The sequence below is a fragment of the Apis cerana genome, linkage group LG5, assembly GCF_029169275.1.
Source record: "Apis cerana isolate GH-2021 linkage group LG5, AcerK_1.0, whole genome shotgun sequence".
In the NCBI taxonomy this organism is placed as follows: Eukaryota; Metazoa; Arthropoda; class Insecta; order Hymenoptera; family Apidae; genus Apis; species Apis cerana.
The window spans coordinates 12395292-12412292 of record NC_083856.1 but is presented as its reverse complement, the minus strand read 5'-3'; the positions used below and the strand labels follow the sequence as shown (position 1 = coordinate 12412292).

The following is a 17001-nucleotide window of genomic DNA, read 5'->3' as shown; positions in this document are numbered from 1 at the left end:
GATAAAGACAGTAAATTTGAGAGAGAGAGAGAAAGAGGGAGGGGAACGATTCATAACTATTTACCCGCACGACAAAATTTTCATTCGTCCAGTGCGGTGACGAGCCAGTTTTTAAACCACAATTTGCCAAAGTTTGTCCCAATTCCCGGTTATTTCAAATTTTAGTAGAAGGTAATCGCAATTTTCACATGGAGACGTAGTTTGCAGTTACGATTATGGAACGCAACTAGAAGCTCGTTTTCGAGTTATAACTCGAAGAAGGGGGGAGGGGAAAAGAGCGAGTTTTGCCATTCCGTGCTCTGAGAAATGGGTGAATTTCGTTTGCTCGAATGAAGGCTCGTGATAAAAAGAAAAAACGCCGTATATGCTAAACAAACCTTTAGATTTAACCAACCGTCGTGATAAACGTGTTCTACTGTTCGAATTCTGATATACGAATAATCAGAGTTCCTCTCAGAAGTCGAGAAATAGGTCAATGATAGTAAAATGGACGATTTGATGGAAAAATTATATTAAAATTATTGAATACTATGTAAAATTGTGGAAAAGTAATTTTTTTTCTTTTTTTGAACAGAGACGTTTAGAGTTAAAAAATTCTGACAATTCTGAAAAAAAAAAAAAATTGTTCGTAATCTTTCTCGTAATTTTATTCGTAAAATTAAGTCGAAAGGAAGAGGATATCATCGTCAGCGTTTTCGTGATATCTTGAAATTACTACCCCTTTTGGTTACACGAATCCGCAGGAAATGCTTGGATAAACGTAAGATGTTACCGTTGATTAAGCAGCACGTTGTTTTGATTAATTGGCTTTATTATATATATTCGAATATAGCTGATCTGTACAAGTGTGTAGGACATAAACTAGGATCACCGAGCTGATAAATTGTAAGATATGTCTGGTAATACTCGTTTCGAATGGTGTGTATCCGTGCAATAAGCGCGTGACAGCTTCGTAACTCTCCAGCGGAATCAACGTGCCAAGGTTTGAAAGTTATTAAGTTATTAAGTCTCTAAACAAATCTAAAGGATCGACGAAGAAGATAAATACTTTTTTTCCTTTCCAAATTTTTCTTTTTCCTTTTTACCATTAAGATTTTCAATACCAAATTCCGATTCGTTTATTTATTACGCCCCTTGGCACGTTTAAGAAAGTAATTGGTAAGCATTATGTATAAGCATTATATAGAAGAGCAAGCGTTGCAATTGTAGGAGCAGCTATTGGACGAGACCAAGAATTAACCTCCACGGACGTTGTTCCTGCAGTTTAGTTGCAAGTATGGCCAGGTTATTACGTCTTAAAATCCTGAACATCGTTTTCCGTATCCTGAGTCTACTTACAAGTAATTTACTTACTGTAAACTATTATTCACTGGTGGAAAGAATGCGAATTTGATTGGTTAATTTGAAAGAAAAAAGGAAAAAGGAAAACGCCTATTTTCATAAATTCAAAATGATCTGTATTTAAATCTAGATGCATTAGGAAGAATAGAATTCAAACATATCGATATGATATAAAAATTTTTTTATTTCTCATTATTTAACATGCGTAGGTTAATTACGATTTATAACGATAGTTTGATTTATAAATGTAATTTCATATTCGAGTGTATAAATAAGCTAGACACATTATATATAGTTTCAAAAATATTTCAGTTTTGAATGATTATTTTATTGTAACTTTATGAAAATGAAAATAATTTTTGTGATTTTGAATATTCAAACTATAGTTCATCTACTGTTATGTAGCGTGCAATGTCAGGAATGTCAACAAAGCGTTTGAAGTGGGGATAGGCGGTCCTAGCGAAGGACTCCTCTTGCTTCTGTGCCGTCCTGCCCTGCTTCTTTCCACCAGTAAACAGTAGTTTTGCAAAGTAACGTTCGAGAGAATCTTCGAAGCGAGCCTATAAGAACGTTCGATGATTTCTGCACCGTGAATTCCGTTCGTTACTGGAATCGTTATTTTTTGCCAAACGCTTGTTATTTGTTTGCACGAACTTCGACAACGTGAAAAAGGTCATTCTAAAAACATCGCCCAACATTAACTCAAAGTTGAAAAAGTAATAACTGGTTAAAAATTTCAAGTAAAGTTAATTTAAGTAATTACTTGAGTAACATTTTATTCGCTTTTCATTTGACACTACAATTATTATTATTAAGTTTCGAGAACAATAAATTATCGAAATAATTAACTTCAAGAAAATAATACGACTCTCGCTTAAATCGTTAAAAATTGACATTTTTCTCTTCTTTTAACCAGAAAAAATATTCTGCAATTTGCAAGAAAAATTTTTCTGAATTTATACGCAAGCAGAGGAAAATTCTTTAAAACGGAGAATTATGTAAATTAAGATACACACATCTCTTGATTTATAAATGATTTCGAGTACACACAAGCCTGCAAAGTTTTACATCGATATTAATAGAATAAAAGTAAAGTGGAATCGAGAGAAAGAGTAGATTTTACGAAATTAATCGATAAACCTGCCCATAAGAGCGACTGTCCGTTGACCCGCGGTGAACCACAATGCTAGCCAGCTGACTAACCTTCCACCAAGCCAATATTAATTTCATTAATTATGCACCACCGTGTTACGATATTAGCGTCGGCCATTTCGCTTTCGAGCATAATTTCCTCGAGAACCGGCGGTAATTATTGCGAAGAACCCTTCGGTGAGAGGGCGACAAAGTTCGTTCGTTCGTGGTCATTGATGCTGGGATTCGAAAATAAATGTGGTGGATTTTATCGAGCGTTGTTGTCAATTTTACAGATTGTTCAAAAAATGGCTATAGAAGAAAATCGTTAAAATTATTAATCGATAGAGAATAGAGAAACAAAGTTAAAAACGATAATCCTGGATATGTGTAATTTATTTTTCGAAACTAGAAAATGAAGAAAAATACTCGCACGAAAGTTAAATGTTTCGCAAGAAAAATAAATAAATATTTGAAAGATTTCAAATTTCGCGAATTTCAAAATTTCCATTTCTATCTTATACGTATACGTAAATCCATGGATCGCCACGAAAAATGTTATCCATGAAAGGAAAGGACTTGTTTTAAAATGCATGGCTTAAAATTACGAGCCGAGCTTGTTGCCGTGTCAACGTGTAAACTAACTTGTTCACTATCTATCCACGAATTTAACGTTCAGGCTTTCTTGGGAAAGCTAAATTTTGGATTGAGCCGTTCGATTAATTTTTAATTTATTCCGTTCTTCCTCCGTCAAACGCAATTTTTTTATGTACATTCTCGAATAGTTAATTTTTTTCTTAAGAAATTAATAGAAATTGAAGGATGACAGAAATGTTGCCGATATCGATCCGAGAGAAAAATTGTTTTTTCCAACAACTTAAGTCTGCTCGGATAAAATTTATTCCAAAACTTTGCTGCGTTTTACGTTTGTTCGATAAACACATTCCCTTCCTCGGCTACGCGAACTTTATTATTCATACGGAAAAAACATTTTTGTGGAAACAAAAAAAAAAAAAAACGAATTCATCCAAATAGTATATGGAAAAAATATGTGCAAAAATATTCAGGATATCGTTGGATTAAAAAATAAAATGTAAGAATTAATTCCTGTATACGTAAAGAGGAAAATAAATTTTTTTTATTTCTACTTTTTCTTAATTGAAAAAAATTAAAGAAAAAAAAAAAGCGAGAATTTAACGTTTCCCTCGTCGAGTGGATATTTTTCGTTTAAACCAGAGATTAATATTTTCCCGTATATTCGCATGTCTGACCGATCAAAGAAACCGAAGAAACCGGATTTTAAGATTTTATAAATTAAAATCTCCATCTCACGTTTCGAATATATTTAGGAATCAAATATAAAAATCTCATTTTTCAATTTTATATCTTTCGCGCGTAGATGGATAAAATTTAATAATCTAGGTTAAGAATTAAATTATTTCGATAATTTATTGTTCATGGTTATAGGAAGATCAACTGCAATAAACTGTTCGAATATTTTAATAAGTAAACATACACCGATAATTTTTTTCGAAACGATAAGAGGCTGTAATTTCCTTGATAAATCGTTGGATCATAGCACGGGCAAGTAAAGGAAATTCGTAGCTGTTGCTTCAGTTCATTGCCTATGGATGTGACTCAAGATTGAAGTACACGCGTTACGAGAGGATAATTCCAACGTTCCATTGGCACGAATGCCTTTGGAACTGTTGGTTATGTCGTTTCCGGTGGAAATGGCAGCAGCATATACGTACAAGTTACCGAGGAACTATAGTATTACAGCGTTCAATCTAGAGCGCAATCTAGAGAGTGATATGCGTCGCTTCGTTGTCGTCCATTGCTTCACTTATCCCAATATCAAATTATTCCTGCGCACAATATCCAAAGAAAATGAAAATTCATCCCTTACTAGTGATTCCATAATCGAATTGAGAGATGCAATGTAGAATTTAGAAATTCTCGGAGCGCGCGGTAAATTATAAAGAGATCGAACGATTACCGATTGAACGACATTGCGATTTATTCAACTTTTAACACTTGGGATATAATCTTATAACTTGGACGTTAAAAAGGTTTTAAGACTTCGTACCTTCCCTTTCGTCACGCCTTTAGTTGTATCCGCGAAAAGAGGAGGATAGAAGCTTCTTTCAGAAGTTGCCATTTCGCGCGTTCTAACTTTTTGGAGGAAGCCATATTGACAGAGGTCGTTTCGCATCGAAGCTTGCGCAGTAAACACGCGAGAGATCATGTGCCATCTGTTGGCATCCAAATGAACAAAATTCTATGTTTCTTGTCTAGAAATTCGTTACAGGATTAGCAATCGCTCTGTATAACCTGTAAATTAATTAGAATTATCTTTTATCTTATTTTATCTTTTTTCTCAAGTTTAATTTCAAACTTTTTCGCTTATTTCTCTCAAAAAAATATTATACCTGTGTTTCATCGCGCAAACAGAATAAACGAAAAGGAGAAACATCTTTTGTTCCTTTTTCGAGTTAAAAGCCGATGTGTGGCAGGATGGCGATAGTGGCGAGTAGTACAACGCGTTAACTGAAATTGTCGTGGACATTAATTATCGGGCATAACGCAGGTGGTCAGAAAACGACATTAAAATTTCGTCGACGTTAATTACATTGGTGTCGGATGAATACGAGCACATTAATGCACTTGACGCGTAATTTTATCAACGATAGCTATACTCACCTTGTCCTTTTGCCGTGACGTTGCTTAACGAGATTGAATTATTACCAAGAGGCTGTGATTCCAATTAGTCAGTCACTCTTTCTTATCGTCTCTTCATTCAGCAATTTCGAAGCTGAAAAAAAAAATTGAGAAGAAAATTTATTCTTTTATTTATAATTTATTTATTTCTATCGTAATAATACATGATTGTGGACAGGAAATAGATTTCAATCTCCTCGTTTTAGGAATAAATTATCTTCCAATCTCTATTATCTATCCGCCTGTTATTATATATCAACGTTTCCATTTTTTAAAGTTTTCGTGTCGAAAACACGCCTAATAAAATTCAAATATTCGAAATATTATATCGAGAAAGTGGCATTCCATTGCTGTTCGTTCTCTTATCTTCTTTTTCTTCCTTTTTTTTCCTTTCATTCGAACAATCGCGAACATGGTTTGCTTCTTAACGACAAAACGTAATTATTCCGAGCGTAATTTTCAACGAGCGCGATTACATTTCTATCGAATCGTAGGATCCTCGATTATTATTGGCGAGATAATTGGCGCAGGTTGTTAGTCGAGCAGCTGCGAAAATAGTATTGCCACTCATTTGTTATTTAAATTATTTTTTTAAACATGAAAAATCAATGTTCGAAATTAAATAAAATATCACGTATACTGTTTTAAACCATATATAAAAATAGGTTAAATTTTTATTTATCATGAAAAATAACTTATCGGATAAAATTTTGTACTTTAAATCAAAATATTTATTATATAACTATTCGGTTATATAAAATTCGTAAAAGACTCTTGAATGATAATTAATGGCTTCGTTTCTTCGACATTGTCCATCATGTAGATGGACTTCATGCTATTCGTGATAAGGAAAACGATTTATTTACAACGAAATTTTCGGTAGGTGTAATTGGAAACTCTTCAATACCGAAACGAAATCGATTATATTTAATAATAATAATGTTATAATTAAAAGTGATTTTTCTACGATTCGGAAACGAAAGAATTAAAGAAAAGCGATCGATCTCATTCATGAATATTCGGTTATGTGAATATTCGAGACTTGTGTACCAGACTTAATAGTTTGAGGCAGTTTAGGAAACGAAAGACGAGCGCGTGTTGTCAATCGCGATAGTGATAACGAAAATGGTGGACTAAAAAGCATTTCATTTTCTTCACCTCCGTTTTTCCCCCAATTAACTTCAATAACAAATTTCCGTCTCATCATGCAACTTTCGAAACTCATTATTCAAAATTGATAGAATCAGAAAAAAAAAATAAGTTACTATCGCAAATAGTTAAAAACCCCTTTGCAATCTTGAAGAGAATCTTCGAAGAAAATATTCAATGTAAGTAACATCAATTTCTCGTTACAAAAAATTATTATTTAAGCGTACAAATTATAAAAAATACCTTTGAATTTTCGACTCAAAATTTTTTTCTGAAATAAAATAATATCCACGAGATTCGAAGTTTTTTTTTTCCAAGTCGAATGCTCTCAATATAAAAAAAAAAAAAAAACATAAATTCAAATGTGTGAAACAAACGCGAATTTCAAAGATCGAACCAAAAATAAAAATTTCGAGGTATGAATAACAAAAAAAAAAAAAAAAAAAAAAAATGACAACGAATATCATACAACGAAAATACCGAATCTCTAGCATAATTTTCTTTGTATAATCCATCTTGAAGAGGCGGTTGGAGGAGAGAAAGAAAGAGAAAAAGAGAGAAAGCGAAAGAGATAGTCGCAGAATTGTTTTATCTCCCATTGGCGAGGAGATCTCTCTCTCGAAGAAGACGCCGAAAATGCTCGGTGGATAGAGAGGGAGAAAAAAATTGGTTGAAATCAAAGAAAATGGCCGCCCAGGAAGACTCGAATAATCAACCTAGCGAACAAACGAACGATCAACCGAACGATCAACCGAACGATCAACCGAATGGAAACTCCGACTCTCGCACCGTGGCCACGCCAGATAATTTCGATTGCGCGCCCGATTGTGTCTCCCCCAATGACGAAGATCCAACTCTGATCGTGCGTAGTTAAATTAATAAAACGACTCGTTAATAAACGAACTCTGTATCTATGATTACGTAGAATCGTAGGCTAGAATATAATATAAAGTTTTTTTTTTTTTTAGGGTATATATTATAGGTTGCTTTTCTTTTTTTCTTTCGATGAAAGATTTTTCGATGAGAAATCGTTCGAAAAAAAATGAAAGATCGATTCGAGACAGAATTGCTTTTTTCTTTTTTTTTTTTTTTTTTTTTTAAAAAGTTTTTTTGGACGATATCGAAAAATTGACAAGAAGACGAGGAGAAAGGAAGGAGAAAATGAAGAGAAAGATATTTTTCGATCGAATCTCGTTTCGAGATTATCGGTTTGTTGTTCGTCAATTTTTGAATGAACGATAGAGTATTATTGGTAAAATGAAAGATCGATACGAGAGTCGTTTAAAAGAAAAAAAAAAAATTCTCAGGACGAAAAATTGGAGAAGAAGAAAAAGAAAAAGATATTTTTCCATGAATCTCGTTTTGAAATCACCGGTTTGTTGCTCGTTCGGAGTTAAAGTATGCACTTCGAAAGTATTTCGATTATGAAACACGAGGTGAATTCCATCGACTGCGACGTACGGGATATTCGGAGGGGGCGCTCGATGCGCTCGACTTAATTCGATAAATACCAATTTTATCGAGAACAATCCCTCCAATCATCCCTCTTAAATTCTTATTCCGAAAGTTTCGGAAATTGTGCGAGCGTACAACCGAAATCTTGGCGAAACTTTACTACGCACGATGAACGGAATTTAAGAAAGAGAAAATATCCGAATTTTTATAACCTCTTTTCACGTTTCTCTATCGGTAAACGAGAAAACTGCGATATAAGTATAGCAGAAAAAAGGAAAATATATAACATTTATATTCGATTTTGAAAGCCGTGTTATTAATTAATCATTCGCGTATTAAATTTCGAGAGAGAGAGAGAGAGAGAGAGAGAGAGAGAGAGAGAGAGAGCGATTCGTTTTATAATGAGAGCAGTAAGAATTATCGTGATTCAAATGTGACCGTTTAAATATTTCAGAAATTAATTAATAATTAATTATTCGAAATTACGCATTTATCAGAAACCTGTTGTTGTTGTTGTTACAACTCAGGGTCGTTATTTGCCCAGTTGTTGCAACTTGATCGTGATGAACAAATTGTAATAATTATCGCATTTTGGAAACAGTCAACGTTCGAAACTCCCGCTTGTGAAGCACGGTGCAAATACGAGACCAGCAAAAAGAAAAGTAAATGTCAAGCGGATGGTAAATGCGGATGGTGGAGTAGTTGTTCTTGATCCATATTCCGAGGAGAGACGCTTCTTGGGATAACTTAAAGCATCGAACGAAGGTTTTTTTCTAATTTTTTTTTTGTTTCTTTTTTTTTTTTTTTTTTTTTTTTTTTTGATTTCAATTGTCCTCGAAAAAAGAAGTAGGAAAAAAACTCACGTTGAAAATTTCATTTTTAGATCCTTTATAAGAGACCGGGTCAAAGATGCCTATAATTGGATGCACCAAGGAGAACAATTGCAAGAAACTTGCATTCTTAAAAGCAAAGATGCGCGAGCAATATCTAGCAGGTTTGCCTGTCGGTCTCGATGTTGATAAATCGATCGATTCGACGAGAAACGAATTTATTCAACATAGAGAATTATGATTTTCTAAAAAATTAAATCTCAAAATTTATGCTCATCTCCAATTAATAAAAACGCGGTATATTGATTCGTGAATAAATTCTTTAGCTCTTTACTCGTTTATTAGGAAGATGTATGAAATCATTCGTACATTATCTTATTATTAAGACGCGTGAAAAACCCGTCGAGGTTAAATATCATCGATCCTTTTACGATTCTGAATTAATCGAGCCAATTTTAAAATTTTTAAATTTAATTTGAAACGTAAAAATTTCGATACGGCATTTCTTCGAATCCTTAAAAAGCACGCAAAAGCTATATATATATATATATATATACATATATATATATATATATATATATACATATATAGATATATAGATATACAGATGTACATATATGTGTGAAATACAAGCGACGTAACACTCCACTGGATTCGAACCTAGAGAAGAATAAAAGCGGCGAGGAGGGGAGCTCGCATAATCCGAAGAAGCCCAGCCAACTGTCCACGAACGAGTCAGTGAGGGGATCGAGGATCATTGAGCAGCCAGAAGTGGAGCAAGGACCGATCGAAGAGGCGGAAGTCCCGCTTCAACTGCGCGAAACAGCTCCAGAGAAGGAAGAAGTAGAGGCAGAGGAAGTGGATTAGAGAGGAGGTTTACGGAAAGAAAATTGAAAATTCATCAACAACCGAGATATATAACCGTATATAAAGGTTAAGGAAATAGAAAGATATTCTATCCTCGACCCTTTTCAATCTAACGTGTGGGTATTCATTTTTTTTCTCATCCCATCGAATTCTTCTTTCTTTTTGTATAAACAGAAAAGCGTGTAAATATCGTTAAGAGGGATGTAACGCTTAAACCAAAAAATGAAATTATCTTCGTGCATTGATTTCTGGTGATCTCTATGCTTTTTTTTTATTCTTTTCTTTTTCCAGGCTATTATATGATATTACATTAAAGGGAAATTGATATAAGGTGGAAACGATTTAACGAGGGATAGATAATTTGTTGCGTTTCTATTCGAAAAAAATAATGGATAATAGGATGGAATATTGAAAAATGTTTTCAAATCGCTTTATGTATTTTTTTTAACCGAGGAAGAAAAACACTCTTCAGATAGAGAGAGAAAGAGAGAGGAAGAGGACACTTTGCAACCTTAATCGAACTTCAAACGACATCTTCGAAACTTCAATCTGCATTTAGAAAGATCTAAGAGAGTTTCTCGCAAACTTGTCTCATATTTAAAAAAAAAAAATCGTGTTTCGAGACTCTTGACTCTTTTCCAATTATTTCCATGGAACGTTCGTAAATAGTCTTCCCCTTCCACTTTCCACAAAAATTGCAAATATCGAAATAGAGAAATAAATTTTTCAAAGGGAAATAATAAACAAAACAAAAAAATATTTATACCCAAAATATTTAGTTATCTGGATAGAGAGTTGAACGAGAAAAATTTTCATTCCCTAAAAAAAAAATCACAATTGTTTTCAAAATCACGCGTTAACAAAGAGAGAGAATAACATTTATTCTTCAAAAATATTTCTTTCTCAAAATACATAATCGTCTAAAAGTTTGCAAATAATTTCCTCTAAATCGTACAATTAAAGAAAAATAATATTAAAACTTGATTTCAAATCAAGTCATTTTAAGAAACCAATGCATGAAGATTCATTCCATCTCCCTCCTTCTAAAATCATATATTTATCAATCCTCTCTTGACACTTGAATAAAAAGTTTTTCCTCGATTACTTAATAACACCCTCTTGCCGATCAAAACCCCTTAAAATTAGTCCTTATTTGTTTTCTATTTGAGCTTGCTTTGATCGACGATCACGGCCACGCGCTTATCATAAATTTACATGATTCGAGCAGAAAATCGAAAACGACGAGGGAGAGAGAGAAAGAGAGACAGAGAGAAGTCGTTAGCCGCGTAATCAACCGAAGTCGAATTAATTCGACTATAATCAAGAGGAGAAGCCTCGAAAGCCCTGTCCAACGAAAGGCAGAGGACGAGAGGCGAGGCGAAAAATTAAGGGAGAAAGGAGGAGGTTTTTGCGTTTTAAAACGACAGCTTGGATCAGAACCGTAGTCCCTGGGTAAATTTACCGACCTCCGCTACATCCGTGACTACCTCACGTCCGCTCCCTCTCCGACTGGAACCGGTTCTCTGAATCTTGTCTCTTGAATCCCTTGTGCTTTTGCTGCTTCCCCCCCTTCCTTTCATCGTTGTTTCACGATGACGGCGATCGAGAGATCGAGAGGCTGAATTAAAGCCAAGCCAGCTTTTAAGAATTCGATCAACTTTTGTCCGAGGAAGATCGGTTTCGGGACATGGAGAATGAAAAAAACGAAAAGGAAGAGGAAGAGAAGGAAGGTATCGGAACGTAATGCGTCTATATAAGATCTTTTCTTTTCGACGATTCGTGCGAATCGCGAATTTTTCACGTTATTCGAAGTTATAACTAGACTGCGGATGGTTCATGCATTTATGGAAAATTTCAACGCGCGTAACAATTCCAAAGAAAAAATATGTATCGTAGAAACAGAGTTTTTTTTATTTTCCTATTCATCTGTGATCGTACAAACAAATTTTAATTTGTATCGAACGTCCGCAATGTAGTTGCGAAACGTTACACGAAAAGTTTTCGATTCGTCGCGTTAACCATTACCATACGTTTTTCGGTATAAATATAATTAATTCTAATAAAAAGTTTCGATCTACTCGAAACTTTTATTAGACGGTATGTGGAAAAATTGGAAAAAAAAAAAAAAGAGACGAATAAATTGTTCCATTTCGAAAAATATCATTTCGAAGAAAACCATTTTTAAAATTTTTTTTTTCCATCTTTCCTTCAAAATTCTTCGATTATTTTACAACGGTGATAAAATGGGGACAAAATGACAATCGTCGAGAATAATTTAAAATATAGTCCCGTGATCTTTCGTAGAAACAACCGAAGAAGCACCACCTAGTCCTGAAGAAACGCCTAGTCCTGAAGAAGCACCTAGTCCTGAAGAAGCGTCTAATCCTGTAGAAACGTCTAATCTGACGGAGAAAGGAACTAATACGACGGAGGAATCATCTAACCCGACGGAGGAAGCATCTAATCCGACGGAGGAAGCATCTAATGCGACGGAAGAAGCACCGTTGCAGGAAAACGAATTAACAGAGGATCCGTGGGACGAGGAGGCGAAAGAAAGTGAGGGAGGGAGGAAAAAAATGTTGATTTCTTCGAGAAAGATAGAGGGGGGATACGATGATAAGAGGCGAATATTGGAAGGGAAAAGTCTTCCTCTTTCGAATATTTCATATGGTGGAGTTTTAATCGGCTTTGCGAAATTTTGCAAGTAGGGAAGGATTTAAAGGTTGGGGATTCGGCGAGAGCCGAAAGATCGAATAAAACGCGGCGCTCGCCTTTGTAATCGGCTTTGTCAAATTTCATAAGATCTCCAACCAGCTAAAATTCCATTGTAAAGGAATTTTATCGTCACAGTCTTATTAATACCATCCTTCGATCCATCTCGAAAGTTTGATTTAAATGTAGGGTAAATTGCGAAAAATTCTACAAGCATATATTATATATATATATATGTATATATATATATATATATATAAAATATAGAAGATAATATCTTACGATTGTGAACTTGACTAAGTCTTCTTATCTTTTTTGTTTTCTCTTTTTAACTTGAAAGCTTGAAAGTTTTGGTAAAGGACTCGAGCAAAGTCGCTAAGTCGCTGATTTTTAAAATTTAACAAAATTTCTCTTCCTTCTTACGTTTTTAATATCAAGGATCGAGAACTTCAGAAATCTACGTAAAAGCCAAAAAATCCTTAAAATCAATTTTTTTTTAATTTTTTTGTTAAGAAATCTATATAAAAATTCAAAGTAAGTTTTCTAAAATTCAATATTCTTATTCCTTTCTTTATTCTCATCCTTTAAGAGCGTAAGAAATCTAAAGAGTTAGAGTCTTTAAGACTGATTTTCTTAAAATTTAGCACTATAGATATATTTATTATTTCTAACGACTGTATAATAGTCAGCTGTAAATAATATACCAAATTCACTCACAATTTTGTTCCCTTAGGATTCGAAACAGCCGTGTTCACTTTGGCCACATTCGCTGCGGTTTTCGCTGTCTACATGTACATCGTATACAGTTTGAGTAGCCCGCCTACCGTGTTGGATCAAATCTAACACTCTCCCTTTTCCCTGATCAAACGAGCGAAAGACCCTAGAATTCCGACCGACAAAGTCAACTGTTTGCGACAGTTACGCCGCCCAACAATCATGTAATTCGACATATAACAAAATAAAACTTGCGGAGGAGAAAAATGAATTTCAACCGAGTATTTTACATTTCGTTCGAATAAAAGTGAGAATCAATTTTTTTTTTTAAGAGAATGTCAAAAAATGTTAGGGAGTGTAAAAAAATTTCTTCGATGAAAAATTCAGTCGAGTAAGGATAACCGAGCTAATCGGTTCGTTCTATTGTACATTAATTAATTTCAAGCCCCATCGAGTGATTAGTTAACAAATTTTAATTGAATTTGAATATCGATGATATAATTTGAAAAGTGTGAATAGTTTCGAAGAAAGAATATCGAAGAGATTAGGATTAAATTCGAACGATGGAAAAGTCATCGTTTAGGTTAGGTTTATTAATTTTCGTTAACCAAAGTTGTCGGCAAGAAATTTTTAAGAATTTATTTATGTATGTAAAGTAATTTACATATATGATATCATAGTATATTGAATTTATATATATATAAAGATTCATATCTTATACATTTGTATTGACAATTGAATCACTGGGCGTGATTCCTTTTGAACCGTCGTAGGATATAATAAGCCCAGTATAGTAGAACATTTCCTTTATTAAATATATTCTTCATTTTAATCGAATCATTTCACAATCTTTTCTCTAATAAGAGTGTTTTTATTTTCTTGATCGAGTGAAAATAAAACAAATATAAATTATCATCGATCGATAATATATAATGCACGATAAACATAAAATTCGGATTGGAAATACGAAAAAGATTTTTACACGTCAAGCGAATATGATGTATGTACGTTCAACTCGAATTAATTAAATTTCTGGATTCCGTTTGGACGTAGAGTGATGACCTTTCTCCGTACTAGGTAACATTCAAACTTGTCTTAAAGTTGTCCGCAAAATTGTTGATAAGTTAGTGCTCCTACGTTAAATATAGGATTCCAGAAATTAGAGGAAACGTCTAAAATACGAACGTGTTTCTCCATGTATGTACCTCGTAACCTTATTCGTATTTTTAAACACGTTAATGATCGCGTGGAAAGTGAACGTTTATCCATAGGTTATGTACGTGGTATATACGAGGAAATTCATTTATTTTGGAAAATTTCCGTACATACAGATCATAATAATTTTTATCATTTTTTTTCGTATTTTTTTTTTTATACAATTTCGAAATATATTTTGCAATAAAATAATAGAACACTAGAGTTCAAATATTTAAAATTTTTTATATGTTTATCTTGTATGAGGTTATGTTTAAAAATACCGATATTTCGAAATAATATTTCATTAATGAAGAAATTTTTGCATGTATGATACAATATAAAACAGAATTATTATTACTTTTAATAATGCAACTTTTTAATTGAACTCTCATAAGGAACTGTGCGAAAACTTTTGAACGTAGGTGTTCTTCGACGAAATAACGAGCTAAAAATAAATATTTTCGAGAGAGGAAAGAAGCACGATACCCTTAATTCGTATTTTTCATCCGGAGAAATAATGCGGAATAAAGAGGATCGTTGTCTTGGCCTCGTTATTCGCGATGTTCTTATTCGTCGAACAGAGAAGAGATCATTGACGTCAGAGAACAGCTTGAAGGTTAATAGCCTTCTCGAAGACGATTGTACGGAGAGCAGAAAGCGGAAAAAACTATCGGCCATTTTTTTCTTTTTTTCCCCCGTGGATGCACGATTAAAAGCGTAATTTACTTTTTTTTCTCACCAGCATGAGAATAATTAATCGAAAGGATGGATCCTTTCGGATGGAAGAAACTCTGTCTGCATGAAAAGGAGGAAGGAGGGAGGGGAGTGACGGCCTTACGCGCGAAATTGCCACTTAGACCTGTGCCGCGGATTGGGTTAAATTTCAATTTCTGGCACTACGGCTGGCGAATTATTGGATTACTCGGAATGTTCGACGAATCTGTCCGCGTGACGGAATGTTTCGTGGCGTCTCATTACTCGCGCAATCGAGTTTCTCGGCAGGTGGCTCGCGTTGCGATGAATTTTCGCGCGATCAAGATCGGCTATCCCGAAATTACGTATTTAAACTACGTATTCGTTTAACATACTCGTCGCGGTTCGCTTCGAAATTCGTCCAAATAGTAGGATAAATTTTTTTTAAATAATGTGGAATAAAAACGTAAATTAAATATGATCGAGGAAAAATATTATCGAATATTAATTGAAATAGGAATTGTTCGAAAATAAATTTAGGAATTAAAATTTATATTTATTATTAAAAAACAGAGTTTGTGTGCGAATATCGAATTTATCGAATACTAGTTAAATTACAATTTTCCAGAAAGTAACGATGAAAGTAAAAATATTTATAAGTCGAAGTGATTGAATTTTATAGCCGAGTACTTTTTTTTACAAATACGTAACTAAAATAAATACACATTTATCGACTGTTAATTACTTAAATTAGAAATTTTTCAAAATGTAACTCGAATTACGCTTAAATTTAAAATAACTGAGAAAAAAACCATTCGGAATCAATTATCACGAAAGGCAAAGATTTGAACGAAAATAGTCTTTCTTGAAAATGGAAGAATATTAAAATTTGAAAAGATAGAATAAAAAGAAATTCGCACAAAACCATAATGGAATATAACGAAAGAAATTTTCCAAGAAAAATCGCTCACTCTCCAGGAGTCATTAATTAAAATTAGTTTTCGTTTCGTATCGTTTCGTATATTTTTACAAAGCACGTCAAGCGGTTACATGCGCGGGTATACAAAAACGATCGATATTCGACAACCGAATATTCCACCGGTATCTGTCCTCGGGGATCATATCGTGATAATATCGTGACACGAGTCAGTCTCGTCGAGATTTTCAGAGAGAATCGTTCCACTTGATGCGCGATATCGAAACAGGGCGATCAGAGAATTGTCGGCGAGAATTGTCGATTAATCGAGTCGCGTACGAAAATATCGAACTGACTGCGGTTATCGATGATTCGAAGAATCATTCCCCTCCCCCTTTTATCTATTTATAGCGTTTATCGTTAAGGTTCTCTCTCTCTCTCTCTCTCTCTCTCTCTCTCTCTCTCTCTCTCTCTCTCTCTCTCTCTCTCTCTCTCTCTCTCTCTCTCTCTCTCTCATTGCTTTCGCTCGTCTCTTTTGTTTAATCCGCGGTTTTATCAGAGAAAATTTATTGTTCGTGCCGTAACGTGAAAATTTCTGATAAGCTGGATTAGATTTTTTTTTTTTCACTGTTTTAATGTGCACGATTGTGTTAGTAAAAAATGTACTTTTTTTTTAGTTTTGCGTTTTTTTTTTATCATTCATCTAGTTTTCTTCCAGTTACGTTGAATTTATCGGTGTAAAAAAAATGAATAATCGGTGTAGTTTCGTTTCGATAGAAAGAGAAATTATACAAAAGCTTGTATAAAAAAATTTATTACATATTATATATATATTGTGTAGAAAATATTTTCATATTTTATTTTATGGAACGAAACGGTAGAAGTAGAACGAACGTAAAATGATCGTTCCAAAATGTAAGAACGATCATCAAGATTTTAAGAGGTTGCAATAACCGTTCTCCCTTTAGGATACCATTAACTTTATCAAATCGTCCAATCGTAAAATTCTCGCATCCGCTGTATCCCTCCCCGCCTTCATTTTCGTGTTTTTTCGTCTCTTTATTTCCCCAACTCGAAAGTTACTTGAATATCATATACATCCATTTCTGCATCCATTGTATATAATAAAAGAAAATTTTTACAAATAAAAGAAAATTGTAATCGTACATTTTACGATATATCATATATGATATATTAATATCATTAGAAAAAGTTAGGAGCTAAAACGGTTTCACGGTTCAAAAGCACAATCTTTCATCGAGCACTGTAATTTAC

General features: G+C 33.8%; 2 protein-coding genes and 1 long non-coding RNA gene across 5 annotated transcripts in view; 2 read left to right on the top strand and 1 right to left on the bottom strand.

Annotated features, from left to right (window-relative positions):
- The window catches only part of LOC108003278 (cyclic nucleotide-gated cation channel alpha-3), a 105593-nt gene that overhangs the window by 50757 nt on the left and 37835 nt on the right, over positions 1–17001 (top strand).
- Positions 2101–17001, bottom strand: part of LOC107993551 (uncharacterized) — a 41283-nt gene continuing 26382 nt past the window's right edge. The window contains exons 2-5 of one of the 3 annotated variants that reach the window (XR_009829835.1): positions 5176–5287; positions 4905–5022; positions 4562–4806; positions 2101–2784 (exon numbers count right to left, since the gene is read on the bottom strand). This is a non-coding gene — a long non-coding RNA (uncharacterized LOC107993551). Of the gene's footprint in view, positions 4807–4904; positions 5023–5175; positions 5288–17001 lie in introns of all 3 variants that reach the window. The other 2 variants (XR_009829833.1, XR_009829834.1) reach the window with 2 other exon arrangements.
- LOC108003325 (surface protein-like) lies at positions 6104–13191 on the top strand. The gene is made up of 5 exons (XM_062075397.1): positions 6104–6521; positions 8399–8562; positions 8681–11224; positions 11799–12050; positions 12940–13191. Exons 3-5 carry the CDS (start codon positions 11182–11184, stop codon positions 13047–13049), a joined length of 405 nt encoding a protein of 134 aa, XP_061931381.1. The 5' UTR covers positions 6104–6521; positions 8399–8562; positions 8681–11181; the 3' UTR covers positions 13050–13191.

Coding starts and splice junctions, on each gene's coding strand:
- LOC108003325 (XM_062075397.1), top strand. CDS start 11,182: ATGGAGAATGAAAAAAACGAAAAGGAAGAGGAAGAGAAGGAAG. Junction 11,225..11,798: donor GGAAGAGGAAGAGAAGGAAG/GTATCGGAACGT, acceptor GATCTTTCGTAG/AAACAACCGAAGAAGCACCA. Junction 12,051..12,939: donor GGACGAGGAGGCGAAAGAAA/GTGAGGGAGGGA, acceptor TTGTTCCCTTAG/GATTCGAAACAGCCGTGTTC.